Below are 22,518 nucleotides of genomic sequence, written 5' to 3' on the forward strand. Positions count from 1 at the left end.
AAATTGTGGAAGTCAATGAATGGCTACACAGGTGGTGTCGGAGAGAAGGCTTTGGATTCTTTGACCATGGGATGGTGTTCCAAGATGGAGGAGTGCTAGGCAGAGATGGGCTCCACCTAACGAAGAGAGGGAAGAGCATCTTCGCAAGCAGGCTGGCTAACCTAGTGAGGAGGGCTTTAAATTAGGTTCACCGGGGAAAGGAGACCAAAGCCCTGAGGTAAGTGGGATACCTGGAGGAAGCAGGAGCGCGCGAGAGGGGAGGGCTCCTGCCTCATACTGAGAAAAAGGGACAATCAGCAGGTTTATCTCAAGTGCCTATATACAAATGCAAGAAGCCTGAGAAACAAGCAGGGAGAACTGGGAGTCCTGGCACAGTCAAGGAATTATGATGTGATTGGAATAACACTTGGTGGGAAAACTCACATGACTGGAGTACTGTCATGGATGGATATAAACTGTTCAGGAAGGACAAGCAGGGAAGAAAAGGTGGGGGAGTTGCACTGTATGTAAGGGAGCAGTATGACTGCTCAGAGCTCAAGTATGAAACTGCAGAAAAACCTGAGTCTCTGGATTAAGTTTAGAAGTGTGAGCAACAAGGGTGATGTCATGGTGGGAGTCTGCTGTAGACCACCGGACCAGGGGGATGAGGTGGACGAGGCTTTCTTCTGGCAACTCACGGAAGTTACTAGATCGCAAGCCCTGGTTCTCATGGGAGACTTCAATCACTCTGATATCTGCTGGGAGAGCAATGCAGCGGTGCACAGACAATCCAGGAAGTTTTTGAAAAGTGTAGGGGACAATTTCCTGGTGCAAGTGCTGGAGGAACCAACTAGGGGCAGAGCTCTTCTTGACCTGCTGCTCACAAACCGGGAAGAATTAGTAGGGGAAGCAAAAGTGGAGGGAAACCTGGGAGGCAGTGACCATGAGATGGTCGAGTTCAGGATCCTGACACAGCGAAGAAAGGAGAGCAGCAGAATACGGACCCTGGACTTCAGAAAAGCAGACTTTGACTCCCTCAGGGAACTGATGGGCAGGATCCCCTGGGAGAATTACATGAGGGGGAAAGGAGTCTAGGAGAGATGGCTGTATTTTAAAGAATCCTTATTGAGGTTACGGGGACAAACCATCCCAATGTGTAGAAAGAATAGTAAATATGGCAGGTGACCTGCTTGGCTTAACAGTGAAATCCTTGCTGATCTTCAGCACAAAAAAGCTTACAAGAAGTGGAAGATTGGACAAATGACAGGGAAGAGTATAAAAGTATTGCTCGGGCATGCAGGAGTGAAATCAGGAAGGCCAAGTCACATCTGGAGTTGCAGCTAGTAAGAGATGTTAAGAGTAACAAGAAGGGTTTCTTCAGGTATGTTAGCAGCAAGAAGAAAGTCAAGGAAAGCGTGGGCCCCTTACTGAATGAGGGAGGCAACCTAGTGACAGAGGATGTGGAAAAAGCAAATGTACTCAATGCTTTATTTTGCCTCTGTCTTCACGAACAAGTTCAGCTCCCAGACTACTGCACTGGGCAGCACAGCATGGGGAGGAGGTGACCAGCCCTCTGTGGAGAAAGAAGTGGTTCGGGACTATTTAGAAAAGCTGGACGAGCACAAGTCCATGGGGCTGGATGCGCTGCATCCAAGAGTGCTAAAGGAGTTGGCAGATGAGATTGCAGAGCCATTGGCCATTATCTTTGAAAACTCATGGCTATCGGGGGAAGTCCCGGATGACTGGAAAAAGGCTAATGTAGTGCCCATCTTTAAAAAAAGGGAAGGAGGAGGATCCTGGGAACTACAGGCCAGTCAGCCTCATCTCAGTCCCTGGAAAAATCATGGAGCAGGTCCTCAAGGAATCAATTCTGAAACACTTAGAGGGGAGGAAAGCGATCAGGAACAGTCAGCATGGATTCACCAAGAGATTAGTCAGGCATGACTTGCCAATTGCCTTCTATGACGAGATAACTGGCTCTGTGGATGAGGGGAAAGCAGTGGACTTGTTGTTCCTTGACTTTAGCAAAGGTTTTAACACTGTCTCCCACAGTATTCTTGTCAGCAAGTTAAAGAAGTATGGGCTGGATGAATGCACTATAAGGTGGGTAGAAAGCTGGCTAGATTGTTGGGCTCAGCAGGTAGTGATCAGTGGCTCCAGGTCTACTTGGCAGCCGGTATCAAGTGGAGTGCCCCAAAGGTCGGTCTTCAGGCCGGTTTTGTTCAATATCTTCATTAATGATCTGGAGGATGGTGTGGGTTGCACCCTCAGCAAGTTTGCAGATGACACTAAACTGGGAGGAGAGGTAGATACACTGGAGGGTAGGGATAGGATACAGAGGGCCCTAGACAAATGAGGGGATTGGGCCAAAAGAAATCTGAGGTTCAACAAGGCCAAGTGCAGAGTCCTGCACTTAGGACGGAAGAATCCCATGCACTGCTACAGACTAGGGACCGAATGGCTCGGCAGCAGTTCTGCAGAAAAGGACCTAGGGGTTACAGTGGACGAGAAGCTGGATATGAGTCAACAGTGTGCCCTTGTTGCCAAGAAAGCCAATGGCATTTTGGGCTGTATAAGTAGGGGCATTGCCAGCAGATCGAGGGACGTGATCGTTCCCCTCTATTCGACATTGGTGAGGCCTCATCTGGAGTACTGTGTCCAGTTTTGGGCCCCACACTACAAGAAGGATGTGGAAAAATTGGAGAGAGTCCAGCGAAGGGCAACAAAAATGATTAGGGGACTGGAACACATGACTTATGAGGAGAGGCTGAGGGAACTGGAATTGTTTAGTCTACGGAAGAGAAGAATGAGGGGGGATTTGATAGCTGTTTTCAACTACCTGAAAGGGGGTTCCAAAGAGGATGGCTCTAGACTGTTCTCAATGGTAGCTGATGACAGAACGAGGAGTAATGGTCTCAAGTTGCAGTGGGGGAGGTTTAGGTTGGATATTAGGCAAAACTTTTTCACTAGGAGGGTGGTGAAACACTGGAATGCGTTACCTAGGGAGGTGGTGGAATCTCCTTCCTTAGAAGTTTTTAAGGTCAGGCTTGACAAAGCCCTGGCTGGGATGATTTAGTTGGGGATTGGTCCTGCTTTGAGCAGGGGGTTGGACTAGATGACCTCCTGAGGTCCCTTCCAACCCTGATATTCTATGATTCTATTCATAATTGCTTTGAAGAGGGTATGGTAGTGATGAAGCTTCCACCTTCCTGTAAAGCTACAAGAGTCTTGTTCTCCCAGTCTTTGTTTGTGATGTCACAAGCTTGTTGCGGATAAAGGACTGATGATAAAGTAACTTTTAGGGCTAGGAGGATGGTTCTTTCACTGTCCTCCTGACTTGAAAATCTGATTACTGTCAAATTCTGTATGCATGTAGAAGGTGACTATACATATTTAAGTACATGTTTATATTTCATCTGCTGTAACATGACAGATCCATGTCATGCATCGCATGCATACAACCTGCTTAACTTGAGCTGTATGTACCATATACAACTAGAAGGACCAGACTCTTGTCCTTTCTAGAAGTGTCGGGATTATCCAGTTATACTTCAAACTAGATTTAGAAGTGATTAGGGGAAAAGTCTTGAAATACATATGTGAATCATACTACGTAACTTACATGGTAAACTCGTATGCATTTTTTTAATACAGGCAGTGGACAAGTTCACTTTTAGTAAGGGAGCTGTACTGCTGGTCCTGTTTAAACATTCCATACTTAAAATACATCACATTCCTTTTTATCCGTGGTGCTGCACATTGCTATATGCTTGGCTCATTTTAATACTTTGTTTACATTAGCTCAGTGTGTGCATTATCTGAAGCTTAGTTTTAGGTTTGACTCTTTGATTCTGAAATCTCTTCGTGCCAGTGCATTCCCAATACTGACTTTGCTCTGCTTGTTGGAGTGCATTCCATTTCCTTAGATTCTTGATTGTGACACAGCTCCTCCTTCCACACATCAGGTCTGACAAGCCTCTTGTTGAAAGACACAACTCCCTTCATTGCCTGTTCATGTTTTCTATTTTCTGTATAGCTTCTGAAATTTCTTGCAAGAGTCTTGAGGCATTTTGACTCACTGAGTAATGTGACTGCAGTGGTACTGCCCACATGTTTAGTTATGCACCTGCTTAAGTGTCTTACTGGATTGGAGTCATAATGAGTAGATCCACTGTAGTTTCTAAAACAAAATACCCCTAAAACAGAACACATTTAGATTTTTATAGTAAATGCTTGGAAAAAAGTATTGGCAGTTGCTATGAGATACTTTTGTTTATAGATAACTCTGCTACCCATTTGAAGCTCAATTTGAGAGGATAAAATTGCTTGTGCAGTAACCCTTGGCTGCTAATTTTTTTGTAGCATCTTTTAAAGTGATATTCTGAGAGTACTTCATAACAATTTGGGAAACTCCTTAATAGCTTGTCAGATTTTTTTTGTGAGAAACTGAGTTGCTGTTGTTCAAAGTAAACTACTTTCCTGAATAGAAAATGAGGAGAAACAGTAGTGGGATTTAGTGCAATAACTTCGTGCATTTAGATTCCTCCCAACCAATAGGTTCAATTCCTACCACATGCTGTTAATGTTGAATATATTTCTAATTAGCTGTATTTAAGATTCACTTCAAAATTCATTTTTACATTTTCATAAACGGATAAGTGTACAAAATGGAAGCTCTGAATTCAAATTGTATAAAATGTCAAAAGGATGATTAAGATGAATACTTGCATATGTTTACCTTTGACCATAGTAACCTCACTTATGACAACATTCACAAATAATTCATAACTTTTTATTGATATTGCAGTTGAAGTTTGATCTTAAAACTTCGATCTGTGGCTGGAGAGGCTTTTTTTTAAACTGTTCTTACAAGGTCTTATGGAAGGTTAAATTTTCAGAGCTGTCCTCCATACGTTCCTTTTTCCTCTGGACTCTTTAGTCCTATTACTAGGTCTATATCAGGATAGCGTTAGTAAGACTAATCTTAATTATGCTCTATTTGTGATGGGCTGAAGCTTAAAAGTATTGTTCCAGTTTGGCTGTTCAGCAAGATTCAGAGCAATGAAACAAATTCTGGAAACTGCTGCCCAGAAGTTCAGGAATCTGATTTACTGACCTACTTTTTGTTGTACACGTAGCATAGCTTAAGATGCTTCGTGATCATGTAGCTGTTTCATCAGGATTGTTCTAAATGATGCTTTTTAACCTTTTCATTTTTCTGTGGTATAACAGTACATTTAATGATCCTTTAATTACTATCAGACTTTCTGAGGGGAAAACAGTGATTTTTAGTTTGTCTTCACAGGTGATTTTTCATGGTTCGATTTGGCAGAAGCACATGCTTTATGGGTAGCAAGCCCAGTCCTGGAGTGCAGTATGAGGATCTTGGTAAAGCAAAAGTTTTATCTGTTCAGTGGCTGAGGATCTCTTGTTCTCATACATGTTAATTATTGCCACATCAGACTGTAAATATAATTGTTGTCTCTTATAGATTGGAGGTGTCTTACACTGAGCTCCTCTCAGGCTAATTTGAAGTTCTTATTAGTGTTGTCTCTTAACCAATTTCTAACAGAATTCTAACAAAATTATAACATCACAAGAGTCAAGAGACTGAAAGCTCAACAGCAGAAAGGAGGCATATTTAAATCTTTGTTACTGTTTTTTCTTAACATCTAAATTCTGCTGCCTAATGAACACTTGGGTGAAAAGACATCTTGAGCATCAAGCATTCTGTCCCTTCAAGTAAGGTGTGAGAGCTCCCACTGTGGTTATAGAAAAGGAGTACTTGTGGCACCTTAGAGATTGACAAATTTACTTGAGCATAAGCTTTCGTGAGCTACAGCTCACTTCATCAGATGCACAAGTACTCCTTTTCTTTTTGCTAATACAGACTAACACGGCTGCTACTCTGAAACCTGTCACTGTGCTGCTTTGTGAGATATCCCCCCCCCCGGAATGTCTCCAGCAAATCCTGGGAAGGCCAGACTTCATGTTCCTGATATTTCTAAGATTAAAAAAAACCCAAACCTTTCAGGCTGCCTTTATACATAAGGGTGGGGAGGGCAGTTTAAAAAAAAAAAAGTCCTTTGACAAGTTGCATTTAAAACTTGAGGTCAATTACAAAACTGTCCATTTGCAGAAAGTAGTATTCCTCTCTTTCTTAAATCCTGCCTCTAGAGGCATAGTAGTGCAGCAGTCCTGAGTGCGTCTTGCAGGAAGTTCCTACATCTCTCAAACTATTGTGCAGTGGGGAAGTAAAGTGACAACAGGTTTCCTGTAATGCAGTTCACTGTTAAGGGAAACCCAGTTATTTTCAATTGAGAATCTAAACTAAAATGAATTATCCATCTAAAGATCATATAAGGAAATGCAGTGCTGGCTTTCCAGTACAGTCTGTTTTTAACCTGGATTAGAAGAGATTATTGTATCTGGGCATGCATGAGTGAATAAACTCAAGAGCTGATCTACCTCTGGAGTTCTTTGTGAAGTGATATCCTGGTGACAGGGAAGTCCGTTGCTTGGGGGCTTGATGCCCACTATTGTCTGTTTAGGCACTGTGTGTGTGTGCACGCGTGTGTGCACGCTCACAGTACAAAACCTTTCCATTATTCTACATCTTGAACTTGATCCACAGGAGTTGTAAGTCTTAGCCCCTAAACTAACAGTTGTGTAACCATATCATGTGACTCAAGTGGGCTGGTGTTGGTGGTGGCCTTTTTAAAATCACGGGGCTACAAAAGCTGGTATCTGTTTTTTTGTTTGTTTTTCCCTTTTTTCCAAACCTGTTAGTGCTGAAATTCTCCAAGTCAGAGCCATAGTTCTGGAAGTTTAAAATCTTTAAGTGCCTTTTTAACTCAGTATTGACACTCCGACCAAAACTTCAGTTTGAACTTTTTAATAGGAACAGAAATGACATAGTGCATCTAATTTAAGATTCTACACTACTGAGGAGATGGAATCCTCACTATACCAATACAGTTTGAGTGTGTGGTTGAGAGGCAAGGAAAACAGTATAGGTTTCTAAACTATTAATTTATGGTGGGTTAACACTTTACAATCCAAGTGAACTTTTTGGGGTAGGTACTGTCTTTTTATTCTGTGTTCGTAAAGCACCTAGCAAAATAGAGTCTTGGTCATGTCAAGGGCTTGTAGGTGCTACTACCCCTGGCTTGCAAGAAGACAGCATTTTCATAATATAAGTAATGGGTGGTAAATTTCACTTTTAAAAGCATAGGTGAGTTGACAGTATTCCAGACAATATGCCCTTCTGGATGGATGGTGCGGTCAGATTTTGGAATGTCTTGAGATAGACATCTCTATTTAGCCTGTGACCTTTTGAGAATGATAGATGCGAACTTAATTGGTGACTAGTGAACTTGAATTTTCTTCACCCACTGTTTGATGTTCCTGGAGTACGTTCCTTATAGATATTACCAGTGGGATTTGTATGCTGTGCTACTAGAACTCTTAATGAACTTTGGGACTCTGAGATGTGGATCTCTTATGATTCCTTGGCAACTAGCCTTCGGATGTTTTTGCTTTCGGTTTTTGCTGCATGTAGTTTCACTCTGCAGAAAGACTGGGATGAAGTGTTTGAAACAAAACAATAAATAGTAGATAATCAAAACTACTTTGTTCAGGACTTCAGTGGGGCACAGGTCTGCTTGTGCTGAGTAAATCATAGGATTGGAGCATAAGTCATGAGAATTACACAAATAGAATTACTTGCCTTATGTTTTTTTGGGCCTTTAGGGTATGCTCGGGTCATGTTTTCCACTTTCTCTAACAGTAAGGGCTAGTTTGTTTCTTAGCTATGGCTGGGAAGGGTGGGAACTTTTGCCTTAGGAAGCACCTAATGGAAAAGGCCATGAGGCAACAATTAAACCCAAGCTCGGGCACCCCCTGTATATTTACCTGACTCAGCAAAGACAATGCCTCCTGCCACAAGGTCCAAATCAGGAGCAGAGTCTGCTCTTGGCCGGGTCTTGTTGGGAGAGCAGAGAGCATTCTCCTAAGCATGAGGCTAAGTCTTCCTCCAAATCCACTTTGAGCAGGTCTGATCCAGCCCTGCCTAAACCAAGCACTAGCTCAGCTCAAGAGAATTTAGGACATCCTAAGTCTGAGGCACAATAAGAGCCCACAGTCTAATGTTCCATTGACACTGGATCACAATCTGGTGGTGCCCATGCCTGTGGTACCTCCCAAGTACAAACATGGGATCCGCTGGTACCGACAAAGATTGATTGAGAACGTCGATCATCCATGGTTCTATTTTTGTTTTCATTAGCCGTTGCACAGAGAGTTCTTCCCAGCATGAGAAGAGTCCTGTCTGCCTGAACCGCAGGAGCTGCAACAGAAACAGAGACCTACAGTCCTCCTGAGGACATCTTCGCTCTCCCAGACCTGGAGTCTCCTGCTCCTTTGGGCCCCTCCCTTTTGAGAGAGGTTATGATTCCACCAGGAAGCTGTCCTTTGGAAGGAGTTTGTCTTCCATTCCTTCTTCAGGCTGTGATTTTCCTCCAGTGGTACCATCAGTAGCAGCATTGTAACTGGAGTTTCTTCGAGATGTGTTGTCTAATCAATCTGTATTCCACTGTCTGCCCTCCTTCCCCTCTGCTTCAAATCTTATCTGATTCATGGTAGAGAAGGAACTGGAGAGGCAGTTGGTCTGATCTGCCCTTTATCTCCTTGGTGAGAGGCCTGAGGTGAGCCAGGGCACCAAGTGTGGACCAATGGACACCACTTTCAAAATTCTCCAACTCTGGTCATGTGGAGCACATGTGTACCCACAGTAGCATACAGATAGGGACCACACATCTCAAAGAATATCTTTGAAAGGCTTTCTTTGCAACCATAATGCCTAGAAACATCTGAAAAAATGAATGCTTATGTTCTGCAGAAACTGAATCTGGCCTGCAGGCTAGCAGTTTGAAACCTCTAGTCTAGAGCTTTTGTATTTGAAAACTTACTACCGTACATCATTGGTAACTGAGGTGCTGAGCAGGAGCAGTGAGAGCAGCAGTTAACAAATTGGAAATGGAGAGACCGGCTGTGTCTCCTGGGGAACAAGTGAGTGATGGTGTGTAAAGTGGAAGGTTCACTATTTAAATAAGTGAAATTTGGGGATCATCAGAGTGGCAGGATTATCACTGATTTTGGAGGTTGTGAAATAGAACATGCATCAAATTTGAAGTTCAAGCTGTGGGTTATTCATAATTCTGAATAGCTTGATCAGGTCTTCAGCTCTTCCTTAAAATTATGTACACCTTCTCAGAGTATAGCCCTGCTTCATTTTGGTCTAATGTTGGCTGCTAACTTGTGTTAACTGTGAGGAACTGGGAGAGAGTTGACACCTGTGAGCCTTGGTGGGAAGGATCATATTTCCTGAGTGGAATGGATGAATTAAGAAAAATGTATCTTAGTTCTCATTCAAGGTAAATGGTTAGTAGGGCTTATTGGACATCTTTCAAAAATAAAATTATACTTGAGACCATCTGCTCCCAAGCTCAATCATATATGGTGTGATAAATCTGTGCTTATGTCTAAGTCTTTGGGGACTAAATCATCTACTAAACTTGTAAGATCTCCAATTAGAGAGAAAGTGGGTGAGATAATATCTTTTAGTGGACCCAACCTCCCCCACCTAGTCTCTCTAATATCCTGGGACTGACATGGTTACAACTACACTGCGTACAAGCTCTCCAGTGTCTGACTTCTTGGCCCTCACTCTTAAGAAAAGGTGTGTTACTATAGAAAGGACCATAGCCGTGATTTAGTACAGCTTTGGTCTAATGGTGATCTTACTAGAGAGAGCACAAAATAGCCACCTCACTTTTACCATAATACAGGATGTGGCTTGGAGACACCTGTCTTATGGATCCAGGTCTATTGCTGTGGGAAGTAGCTAATAGTGTTTGTGGAAAGAGTGAAACCTTGATAACCTTTCAATCCATTTATCATTGCCTGTAGTTCCTATTTTGAGGCATCTGAAACAGTAATGAAACAGAGCAGATAACACTATGTAGTGCGTTATGTCCACTGTTTGGCATTGCGATAGACTGGGTAATGAAGAAGGGTGTTAGCAATGTGAGTAGATAGCAAATGCCTAGAAGATCTAGACTTTGCCAGTGATGTTGCACTACAGAGCATCACTGCCTTAAAGCTTCCAAGACAGATAACATGGCAAAAACAGTAGGCCAAGCATGGTTCAAAATTAGCTACACCAAAACAAACATCCTCAAAACGTAGATGTCAAGCATCATCATCACAGTAGAAGGCAAAAACAAAAAGAACAGTTCCTGGGCAGCAGCATACTAGCCAATGGAGACCTTGAGAAGGAAGTAACATTTAGATAGAAATGCATCTGAAGAAGTGGTTTTTTACCCATGAAAGCTTATGCCCAAATAAATCTTAGTCTTTAAGGTGCCACCAGGCTCCTTGTTGTTTTTTTAGATAGGAAAGGTGTCCACAGCAGTTACTAAACTCAACATGGAAATCAGAGATACTAGAAAAAAACTGAGAAATCAAAGGTATATCAGACCAAAACTGAGCATTTTCAATTCAAACATAATCTCAGTGCTAACATATGGCTGTGAGAGCTGGAGATCTATCAAAACACTGGACAAAAACTAGACTCCTTCAAAAATAAGTGCCTATGAAAGATCCTTGCCATTGGATGGAAAGAATTAATCACCAACGAAGAGATCAAAGAAATCTCCAACCTCTGGGTGTAGGATGGGAAGAACAGTAGATAAACTTTCGAGGGTAGGGAAAAGTACAGTGTACAATAAAGCTAAAGCTTGTCGCCTAATTCATGAGTCTCCTTGCCCCAGAATCTTTCATAAATTATCTTTACTTTTGCAGTGGTGCAAAAGTGATTGTTGCTTGTTGGATAGGTATATTTATAAAATAAATTCTGTGATTACAAATTTGTCATGATTTGCATACAATACTTCTGAACTTCATGTGATTGCTTTTTATTCCAGTTAAATAATTTTCCAGATTTATTTGCAGATGCTTTTAAATCTATAATTAGATACAAAAATGCAATGCTCTTATGCAATGCAGTGTTCTTTAAAATGCCTTCAAATTCAGTGTCCCCTAAATTACATTCATATGAATTTATGGACATACACTGTACAGTACATGCTGACACCAGGAACAAGAGCTGGCCAGTCTGTCTATGAACAGTGTGCTGTGGTATGCAGTGTCGTGGTACTTAAAGAATTTAGTGAACCCTGTATGAAGTGCACAAAAGAAGTTTATCATTTCACTATAAAGTTATATCCTGTCTGCAGAGTATTCAGTACAATGCAGAAAGTGAGTGCTTACCAGACGTCAAGACCACTGTTTTTCTTTAGTCATAGTGGGTACCTGACTTGGTTACATTGCTGGAAGCTATGTTAATGACTTAAATCATAATGGATGTGCAGTGAAACACCCAGTGGGTTTCATCTTGCTCTAAGCTTGTTGTTTGTCTATCTATAGACTTTTTCTATTTCAGAGGTTTTCTTTGCTAAGCCACAATAATTTGATGTCAATTGGAAAGATCCCTTATGGAATTCAATAGGGAAACTCTGCTTAATAGACTCTGAAGCTATTAACTATTTAACTGCTAGGCACGCCCTCTTACGTATGCATATTTCTGGGGTGATTAATCATTGGAGTCTCTGAAATGTCAGGATTTCCTGGATACATGGAAATACCACAGAAAGTGTTCCCCTATTGCATGCACCCAATCACATCAGAAAAGTTAAAGCAGTTCAGAGAGAAATCCTAATGGAATTCATTCCTTTTAAATGGCCATAGTCAAGGTGTATGTAACTACTTACTTTTCATCACTTGGAAGGCTGATACTGAAATCCGTCTCCCTACCAAACTGTTAATTATACATGCTTGCTACCCTATCAGTAGAGCATGATTGCTGGGCTATTGGCAAGTATATATTGCATTAAAATGCACTGAAATGTTTTGGGGTTTAGGAAGTGAAAAGAACCTACACAGATTACAAGCTTTCCAAACCAATTGGTAGTTATGTACATTTATTTTTCATTCTTAGTATCTTTTAAGTAATGACTTGAAGCTGATTATTCTTTAGCCTCCAGTGCCATCAAACGTTAAGGTATCAGGGAATGCAACCCCCTTTTTTTTTTTGGATAACCGTGTATCCATAATTTAAATAACTTAATTATTGAATTCAATTGATATCTGTTATAAGGAACTTTTTATAGGGTCATGACTGAACAAAAAATAATGCAACTTCCTGAAATGAAAGCAAATTAGTGTCACAAGGAAAAACCTGTTTTTTTTGTTTTTAAGTGGGCAGTTGGAAAGTGTCACAACCTCGTTGTAAGATACTGTTAACAGGAACCTGACAGTTAAGTACCTTGAAGAGTTAAGTGGAACGATAATTTACCTAAAATTCTAGATTTGAGTGGTGTAACAGATTTTCCCCTTAATCCCCTGCTAAGAATGTAGGTTTACAAACTACTTAAGCATTGCAAATATACAACCAATGTATCTGTATGTGCCTCAAATATACTGTTTCATGGTGTAAGTTAATGATTACAGGGATCAAGAAGGAATTCAATATGTGGCATTTCAAAGGTGCCAGAAGCATTATAGGGTTTTTCTTATTCCTATTAAACGTTCAATTTAAAAGATCAGTAGCAATACTTTGTCATTAGTTCACTTCAATATATATATATATTGTAGTGTCCTTGTTAATGCAAACTGAATTATTTGAATATTTTTGGTAGTGCATGTTATGACTGAGGCTGTTTGTTTTTTCCTTGTTTTGTAGGACTCTGTTGCATTGAGACCAACAATCCAGTTTCAAGGAAACCAAGGGGTAAGTTTGTGTATGGATCTGGCTGGAAGGCTGTCCCATGGGTGTAGATACTGACTGCTTTAAAGTTAACCTATGTGGGATCTGTCCTGGGTTAAAAATGAATTAGATAAGTTCATGGAGAATAAGTCCATCAATGACGGCCAAGATGGTCCGGGATGCAACTCCATGTTCTGGGTGTCCTTAAGCCTCCAACTGCCAGAAGCTGGGACTGGAAAATGGGATGGATCACTTGAAATTTCCCTGTTCTGTTCATTCTCTCTGAAGCATCTGGCACTGGTTGCTGGCAGAAGACCAGATACTGCACAAAATGGGCCACTGGTCTGACCCAGTATGGCTGTTCTTATGCATGTATCAAAGTCTTACCTTAATGGGTGGTGTGTGTTTGGGTTTTTTTTGTTTGTTGGTTTTTTAACAAGCATTGAGTTGTGCGCACAGTGTTGTCCGAGTAAGAGCATTGGGTGTTTCTACACAAACTGTTTTTCCTTACAATTTCTCACCATTGTTTATCACTGTTGATAGCCATAGTGGGGCACATTAAAAACACCTTGCTGCCAAGAAGAATGAGGAAACCAAAAATACAAATGATACTATGTGTGATAAGTGTAGCAATTCATGGAAGCCTTGCCTATGCCCTTGGGAAACACCTCACCCAACCTGGCAGTTCTGATGCTACATTTTGAGGTGTGAATCAGAATAATGTTGGTAGACTGCATTATTAGTGCACTGTGAAATTTGGCTTGACATCTAGTCAGTCCCAAGCAACTGGGTAGCTCCTGTGTTGAGCACACCCCAAAGTTCTTCTATTCAGGAATCTTGGTTCCTTATCATTTCTCTTCCTTTTTGCTGAATTCATCAGATGTTTATGGAAGCATGAAACTGTCTTTAGTTACTGACAATGGAGGTGCTTAATTTCCATGATCTCAACTAAAAGTAACTCAACGCTTTGATACATTTTAAAGCTGTCACTTATAGATCTTTAAATACAAAAGGAGTTATTTTTAACATTGGGACTCTCAACTAGAAAAAAGAATAATTCCTCATCAATTCTGGTGCTCAGTTCTTGATGCACTCTTTTTGTATTGAAGCATTGCATGAGTCTTAGAACTGAGTCATCTTAATTATCATGTGTTGACATGCTTAGGCACAGGAAGGAGAGTTAAGAATTGAGCTGCCTTAATACTATATACCCTTCATTTTGTTTAAATTATTTCTTTTAAAGGACAATTCTACTCTGAATGGCACTGTACATTCCCTTACTGGGTATGTCTCTGCTGCAGTTAGACGCCAGCTGACTTGGGCTAAGGGGCTATTTAATTGCGGTGTAGACATTTGGGCTTGGGCTGCAGTCCAAGCTCTAGGACCCTCCCACCTCGCAGGATCCTAAAGCCTGGGCTCCAGCCCGAGCCAAAATGTCTACACTGCACTTAAACAGCCCTTAGCCCAAATCCTGGGAGCCCAAGTCAGCCGCTACAGGGTTTTTAATTGCCATGTAGATATTCCCACTATGTCTTAACTCCAGATCAAGTTTGGTCCACTTCCAGGATGACTTTTATTCCTAATCACTGGTAGCACCAATTTACCCAGGAGTATGAAACAAGTTGTGTTCTTTCTACAAACCAGATTCTGCTCTCATTTACATTGTGTGATCCCATTGTTTTTTTGTTTGCACAGCTGTAACTGAACACTGAATATGGTCCCTGTTTTAAAACTTAGGTTTGAAAATTTTGACCTGAGTACCTAAACTTGAGCTCCTAAATTCATATTTAGTAACCTAAATGAAAAATGACCTTAGAGTGCTGAATATCTGCAGCTTTCAATGTGATTTGAGTTGAAGTAAATTGTGTCATTCTGAGTTTATACCAATGTGTTAGAATTTGGCCCTAAATAAAGATAATGAACACATGGAGCCCAAGTTGTGGGCAAAAGCTGTTTAGAACAATTTCTTCTCTAAATAGAATTAATTACAGAAACAACAGTGGCTACAGAATCAACAGTGCCTATTTAATCTGTGATTACCAAGATGGTTCTAAATACTCTGGTTTGAACATTTTATTTTTGTGACCAAGTTATAAGAACTTCTGTCAAACTAGGTAGTTCAGGTAGAAATGCAGTCCCAGCATTTAATTGAACCAAAGTTGAGAGATAGCAGGCAAAATGTGCAATCTCTCCTCCCCCCCACCCGGCGCACATGTAACAGCTCAGTAGCATTGTGCTGAAACTATTTGGAAAAGGAAACAAATATGAGTATAATATGTAGCCCAAAGGAGAGCCTTGTGATTGGCACAGAATGGGACTGTAAATTTTAAGTCAGATTTTTAAATTGCTTACGTAAAGGCAATTTCTTATCCCTTTGTTTTAAAGGGCTCCCTTTACGCCCTCAGATATAATTTGCCTGTTAAAACTGCTTTCCCTTGTTAAGGTGAGAACTTTGTCAACAGTATATTTGGCTCCTTCCCAACCCTGTTTTAACCTTAACTTTCATGAGCCAGAAAAGTATACAGATTTCTTCCTGGATTTTGTAATTGGGTTTGTACCCATGTCCAAGGCATTTTCATTTTAAATAATTTCATGCTGAATTGTTGGCTGCAGGGTTGGCCAGCAGGTTCTGGAAGCCTTCCCTGCTGCTGCCAGCTCATCCCAATGGGATGCTGATCTCTAACCCGAGCGAGTCTTTGGGATGGTGGATTGCAATGGAAGTCTCTGGCTGTCATCTTGTGGTAGTCTTAAACCTCATGCTGTCGTGATGACATGATTTACCTCTGCAATGTCGCTGAATATACAGTGCCCAGTCTCTCATGACCACTCAGTGAACTGATAGGGATAGGCTGACAGGTCTTTTCATAAAAATTCAGATAAATTCAGTGTTGATAAATGTGAAATACATGCTGGAGAGCATAATTAGAACTCACACACCTTATAGATGTATTTAACTGGATGCACACAGGAAAAGTGGGGCATTATCGTGGTCAGCTCAGTAAAGGCCTTTGTTCAACATGCAGCAGAAGTCAAAGCAAACAAAATGTTAACATGCATAGGGAATGGGTGGGAGAAGAACACACAAAATGCTATAATGCATCCTAAAAATAGTTTGCCTCACCTGGAATGTTCAGTCCTGGTCACTCGATCTGAAAAAAAGATGTAGCTGATTTAGAGGGGGTAGGGAAATGGGCAACAGGAATGAATATGTGGCATGGAAAATTGCTGTCATATGCAAATTGAAAAACAAGGGACTACTTCCTCTAGAGGAGATAAGAGAACACGTTTTTAAAAATACACATAATAAATGGTGTAGAGACAGGAAATGAGGAACGCCATTCTCTGGTTTAAGTTGATGTGGATCCTGTTGTAAGTACGTATGTGCCACGTGCATGTGCGATTGGATTTTTTAAGTAACTCAGTCCAGGCCATGCATGCACCCGATGTCACCTCGTGCCCCTGTATGGGGGCATAAAGGGTGGGGCGGCCAAGACCTTCCCTCCATTCCCTTTTACTACTTGTGGCAGCGAGATGGAACCTGACGAGTGTCCAACTTGCTGGTTCTTAGCTTTGGCTACATTTCTTCAAACGCTTCATAATAACATCCAGAACTCTTCTGAGTCTCTGACATGCCACTGCTGTCAACACTATCATTCCATCTGGAGTGAATGTTCAGCCAGACCCCTATGCAGGCCTTCTCAACATGGTGGATTTGAAACCTGTGGGCTTCAAGCACTACCTATCTTGTGATGGGCTAATTCCACTGAAAGATGAACACAGCAGGTGCCTCTTCTGCTTAGGAGAGTCCCACGTACTGAGCAGTTGTGCTTGCCAGTCACCTACAGTGGAATCCACATGGACATGTACTTGAAGAAAGAATGGTTACTTACCCTACAATGACTGTGGTTCTTTGAGATGTTGTCTGTGTGGATCCCACAACTCGCCCTTTATCCCCACTTTTTGAAGTCCTCAACAACATTGGCTTTGAATTACAGGGGAAGTGAGGGAAGATCGTGGCTGTCCCCCTTATGCCTTTGTATAAGCACCTGCAGTGGAATCATAGAATCATAGAATATCAGGGTTGGAAGGGACCCCAGAAGGTCATCTAGTCCAACCCCCTGCTCAAAGCAGGACCAATTCCAGGTTAAATCATCCCAGCCAGGGCTTTGTCAAGCCTGACCTTAAAAACCTCTAAGGAAGGAGATTCTACCACCTCCCTAGGTAACGCATTCCAGTGTTTCACCACCCTCTTAGTGAAAAAGTTTTTCCTAATATCCAATCTAAACCTCCCCCACTGCAACTTGAGACCATTACTCCTCGTTCTGTCATCTGCTACCATTGAGAACAGTCTAGAGCCATCCTCTTTGGAACCCCCTTTCAGGTAGTTGAAAGCAGCTATCAAATCCCCCCTCATTCTTCTCTTCTTTAGGCTAAACAATCCCAGCTCCCTCAGCCTCTCCTCATAACTCATGTGTTCCAGTCCCCTAATCATTTTTGTTGCCCTTCGCTGGACTCTCTCCAATTTATCCACATCCTTCTTGAAGTGTGGGGCCCAAAACTGGACACAGTACTCCAGATGAGGCCTCACCAATGTCGAATAGAGGGGAACGATCACGTCCCTCGATCTGCTCGCTATGCCCCTACTTATACATCCCAAAATGCCATTGGCCTTCTTGGCAACAAGGGCACACTGTTGACTCATATCCAGCTTCTCGTCCACTGTCACCCCTAGGTCCTTTTCTGCAGAACTGCTGCCTAGCCATTCGGTCCCTAGTCTGTAGCTGTGCATTGGGTTCTTCCGTCCTAAGTGCAGGACCCTGCACTTATCCTTATTGAACCTCATCAGATTCCTTTTGGCCCAATCTTCCAATTGGTCTAGGTCCTTCTGTATCCTATCCCTCCCCTCCAGCGTATCTACCACTCCTCCCAGTTTAGTATCATCCGCAAATTTGCTGAGAGTGCAATCCACACCATCCTCCAGATCATTTATGAAGATATTGAATAAAACCGGCCCCAGGACCGACCCTTGGGGCACTCCACTTGATACCGGCTGCCAACTAGACATGGAGCCATTGATCACTACCCGTTGAGCCCGACAATTTAGCCAGCTTTCTACCCACCTTATAGTGCATTCATCCAGCCCATACTTCCTTAACTTGCTGACAAGAATACTGTGGGAGACCGTGTCAAAAGCTTTGCTAAAGTCAAGAAACAATACATCCACTGCTTTCCCTTCATCCACAGAACCAGTAATCTCATCATAAAAGGCGATTAGATTAGTCAGGCATGACCTTCCCTTGGTGAATCCATGCTGGCTGTTCCTGATCACTTTCCTCTCATGCAAGTGCTTCAGGATTGATTCTTTGAGGACCTGCTCCATGATTTTTCCAGGGACTGAGGTGAGGCTGACTGGCCTGTAGTTCCCAGGATCTTCCTTCTTCCCTTTTTTAAAGATTGGCACTACATTAGCCTTTTTCCAGTCATCCGGGACTTCCCCGGTTCGCCACGAGTTTTCAAAGATAATGGCCAGTGGCTCTGCAATCACAGCCGCCAATTCCTTCAGCACTCTCGGATGCAACTCGTCCGGCCCCATGGACTTGTGCACGTCCAGCTTTTCTAAATAGTCCCTAACCGCCTCTATCTCCACAGAGGGCTGGCCATCTCTTCCGCATTTTGTGATGCCCAGCGCAGCAGTCTGGGAGCTGACCTTGTTAGTGAAAACAGAGGCAAAAAAAGCATTGAGTACATTAGCTTTTTCCACATCCTCTGTCACTAGGTTGCCTCCCTCATTCAGTAAGGGGCCCACACTTTCCTTGGCTTTCTTCTTGTTGCCAACATACCTGAAGAAACCCTTCTTGTTACTCTTGACATCTCTGGCTAGCTGCAGCTCCAGGTGCGATTTGGCCCTCCTGATAACATTCCTACATGCCCGAGCAATATTTTTATACTCTTCTCTGGTCATATGTCCAACCTTCCACTTCTTGTAAGCTTCTTTTTTATGTTTAAGATCCGCTAGGATTTCACCATTAAGCCAAGTTGGTCGCCTGCCATATTTACTATTCTTTCGACTCATCGGGATGGTTTGTCCCTGTAACCTCAACAGGGATTCCTTGAAATACAGCCAGCTCTCCTGGACTCCTTTCCCCTTCAAGTTAGTCCCCCAGGGGATCCTGGCCATCCGTTCCCTGAGGGAGTCGAAGTCTGCTTTCCTGAAGTCCAGGGTCCGTATCCTGCTGCTTACCTTTCTTCCCTGCGTCAGGATCCTGAACTCAACCAACTCATGGTCACTGCCTCCCAGATTCCCATCCACTTTTGCTTCCCCCACTAATTCTACCCGGTTTGTGAGCAGCAGGTCAAGAAAAGCACCCCCCCCTAGTTGGCTCCTCTAGCACTTGCGCCAGGAAATTGTCCCCTACGCTTTCCAAAAACTTCCTGGATTGTCTATGCACCGCTGTATTGCTCTCCCAGCAGATATCAGGAAAATTAAAGTCACCCATGAGAATCAGGGCATGCGATCTAGTAGCTTCCGTGAGCTGCCGGAAGAAAGCCTCATCCACCTCATCCCCCTGGTCCGGTGGTCTATAGCAGACTCCCACCACTACATCACTCTTGTTGCACACACTTCTAAACTTAATCCAGAGACACTCAGGTTTTTCTGCAGTTTCGTACCGGAGCTCTGAGCAGTCATACTGCTCCCTTACATACAGTGCTACTCCCCCACCTTTTCTGCCCTGCCTGTCCTTCCTGAACAGTTTATAACCATCCATGACAGTACTCCAGTCATATGAGTTATCCCACCAAGTCTCTGTTATTCCGATCACGTCATAGTTCCTTGACATCACCAGGACCTCCAGTTCTCCCTGCTTGTTTCCAAGGCTTTGTGCATTTGTATATAAGCACTTGAGATAACCTGTTGATCGCCCCTCATTGCCAGTATGAGGCAGGAGCCCTCCCCTCACAGACATTCCTGCCTGTGCTTCCTCCCGGTATCCCGCTTTCCCACTTACCTCAGGGCTTTGGTCTCCTTCCCCCGGTGAACCTAGTTTAAAGCCCTCCTCACTAGGTTAGCCAGCCTGCTGGCAAAGATGCTCTTCCCTCTCTTCGTAAGATGGAGCCCGTCTCTACCCAGCACTCCTCCTTCATGGAACACCATCCCATGGTCAAAGAAACCAAAGCCTTCTCTCCGACACCATCTGCGTAGCCATTCGTTGACTTCCACGATTCGACGCTCCCTACCTAGGCCTTTTCCTTCCACGGGGAGGATGGACGAGAACGCCACTTGCGCCTCCAACTCCTTTATTCTTCTTCCTAGAGCCACATAGTCCGCAGTGATCCGCTCAAGGTCATTCTTGGCAGTATCATTGGTGCCCACGTGGAGAAGCAGGAAGGGGTAGCGATCCGAGGGCTTGATGAGTCTCGGCAGTCTCTCCGTCACATCACGAATCTTAGCCCCTGGCAAGCAGCAGACTTCTCGGTTTTCCCGGTCAGGGCGGCAGATAGATGACTCAGTCCCCCGGAGGAGAGAGTCCCCGACCACCACCACCCGCCTTCTCCTCTTGGGGGTGGTGGTCGTGGAACCCCCAACCTCAGGACAGCGCATCTCATGCCTTCCAACCAGCGGAGTCTCCTTCTGCTTTCTCGCCCCAGACATATCATCTGGTCCACTCTCCGCAACGATACCTGTGGAGAGAACATGAAAGCGGTTAGTTACCTGTGTCTGTGTTACTGGAACCCGGACATTCCCCTTACCTCTTCTGGAGGTCACATGTTGCCAAGCTTCTTCACTGGTCTCTTGGCTCCTCTGTGCAACCTGCTCTATATCTGTAGAGCTTTGTGCCCCTAGAAGCCTATCCTGAGTTTCGTCCAGGAAATCCTCAGTTTCCCGTATGCAATGCAGGGTTGTTATCTGTTGCTCCAGACCTTCAATCTTCTCTTCCAATATGGAGACCAGCTTGCACTTTGTACAGACAAAGTCGCTTCTGTCCTGTGGAAGAAAGACAAACATGGCACATCCAGTGCAGGTCACAACAGCTGAACCCCCCCCCCTTCCATATCACCTTCCTACTATGAGCTTCCTCAGAGCAGTTTGCAAGACGTAAGCCTCACTGGGCTCCCTCCAGATGAACTCCCAGGCAAACTCCTGCTGTGTGCTGCTCTGCTGTCCCCGCTGCTCAGCTGGTTCTCCGCCATACTGACTACCACATCTTGAAGAGCCAGAGGTACTGTAAGGTACCCCTCTCTTAATACAAGAACAAGGGGACCTTCAGTGAAATTAAGTGTCAAATTCAAAACCAATAAATACTTCCACACAACATAACTAACCTGTGAGGCTCATTGCCACAGGATATCACAATCCAAGAGCTTATCAGGATTCAAAAAATGATTACTGGTAACAAGAATATCTAGAGCTGTTCTGGTAAATTTAAAAAAAAAAAAAAAAGGAAGGAAGGAAGGAAGGGATATAAACCCTCATGTTTCAGCCAAGCTTTAACTATTGGGGGTCAGCAGGAAACTTTCCCTGGGGCAGGCTATCCTGTAGCTGTCTGAAAAGTTTCTTACAGCTTCTTCTGAAGTATGTGGGACTGGCCTTTGTTGATGGAATACTCTACTATGTGGCCACTAGTCTGTTTCTGAATGGCAATTATTACATTCCTAGTAGAAGTGGAACAGATTTATACTCAAATTTGGGGATATCTGGGGCAGTTTCCAAGAGAGAGCTTAGCTTATAAGAAGGGATCTTGTGTCTCAGTTTCACTGTCTTGGAAAATTAAGTAGAGCAAAATTACATGGTCTATTTCTTGGAAGTAAAGTTTTACCTTCTGACTTGCCATCACACAGGATTGCAGCTGAAATGAGAATTGAATTCAAACGCTGTACTTAGCTCCCTGTCTCTTTTGTGATTCTGCGGCCATGGAATTTGCTGCAGAATCCACCCCTCACCAAAGAAGCGTGCAGCAGAATCTATGCTTTCATTTTGTAAATATTACACTTCTAGCCCTTATGTGGTTGTGAGGAAAATCTTCCAAATGTGAATTAAATAGGTGTTAACAAAATCTAGTAATCCCTTCCCTGTGCAGGTGCTCACATTTCAGTGCCTTGTAGTTTCGCAATCCCACTAACTCTCCAGGCCACTAGCAAAACAGGGAAGTAAGGTATAATAGCTTTTGTAAGGTTTCAAACAAAAATAACCCCAAGCCCCTTTTTGATTTTGGGTGCTGAAGGCATGCAGAGAAGGCACCTCTTTCAGGCTTTCTTTATAGATGGTGGAATTTTTTTGAAAAATTCCATGTGAGGCAGGCACTCAGCATGGAAAATTCATGCCCCAAAAGTTAAAGATCGGCAGCTGTAAGCAACTGAAAACAAGGTCTTATAATGGGATGTGTTGGGCAGCTTTAATTCAGCGGTGCTGTCAGCCCTGCCTGCAATGAAGAAGCCCACAAGGTGCACAAATGTCCCCCTTGACTGGTCACCTTTTAAGGATCTAAATATTATTTTCACTGTAAACTTTATAATAAGAGTTAGAAGAAGTTTCCCATTCTAGCTGTTTACATTATCTTCCTTCTCCAAGGATATAGTTTCAGTGGGAAAATTCATCTGAACAACTTCAAAGTGAAAAGGAGTACTTGTGGCACCTTAGAGACTAACCAATTTATTTGAGCATGAGCTTTCGTGAGCTACAGCTCACTTCATCAGATGTTTACCGTACAACTCCT

The 22,518-nt window shown here is 43.0% G+C and overlaps 1 protein-coding gene across 1 annotated transcript in view; it reads left to right on the plus strand.

The window, feature by feature from the left end:
* Nucleotides 1-22,518, plus strand: part of ELL (elongation factor for RNA polymerase II) — an 87,863-nt gene that overhangs the window by 25,771 nt on the left and 39,574 nt on the right. The window contains exon 2 of the mRNA XM_073324699.1: nt 12,782-12,829. Within this exon, the coding sequence (XP_073180800.1) occupies nt 12,782-12,829 (48 nt within the window). The remainder of the gene's footprint in view (nt 1-12,781; nt 12,830-22,518) is intronic.

The sequence above is a fragment of the Lepidochelys kempii genome, chromosome 25 (genome assembly GCF_965140285.1).
Source record: "Lepidochelys kempii isolate rLepKem1 chromosome 25, rLepKem1.hap1, whole genome shotgun sequence".
Taxonomy (NCBI): Eukaryota; Metazoa; Chordata; order Testudines; family Cheloniidae; genus Lepidochelys; species Lepidochelys kempii.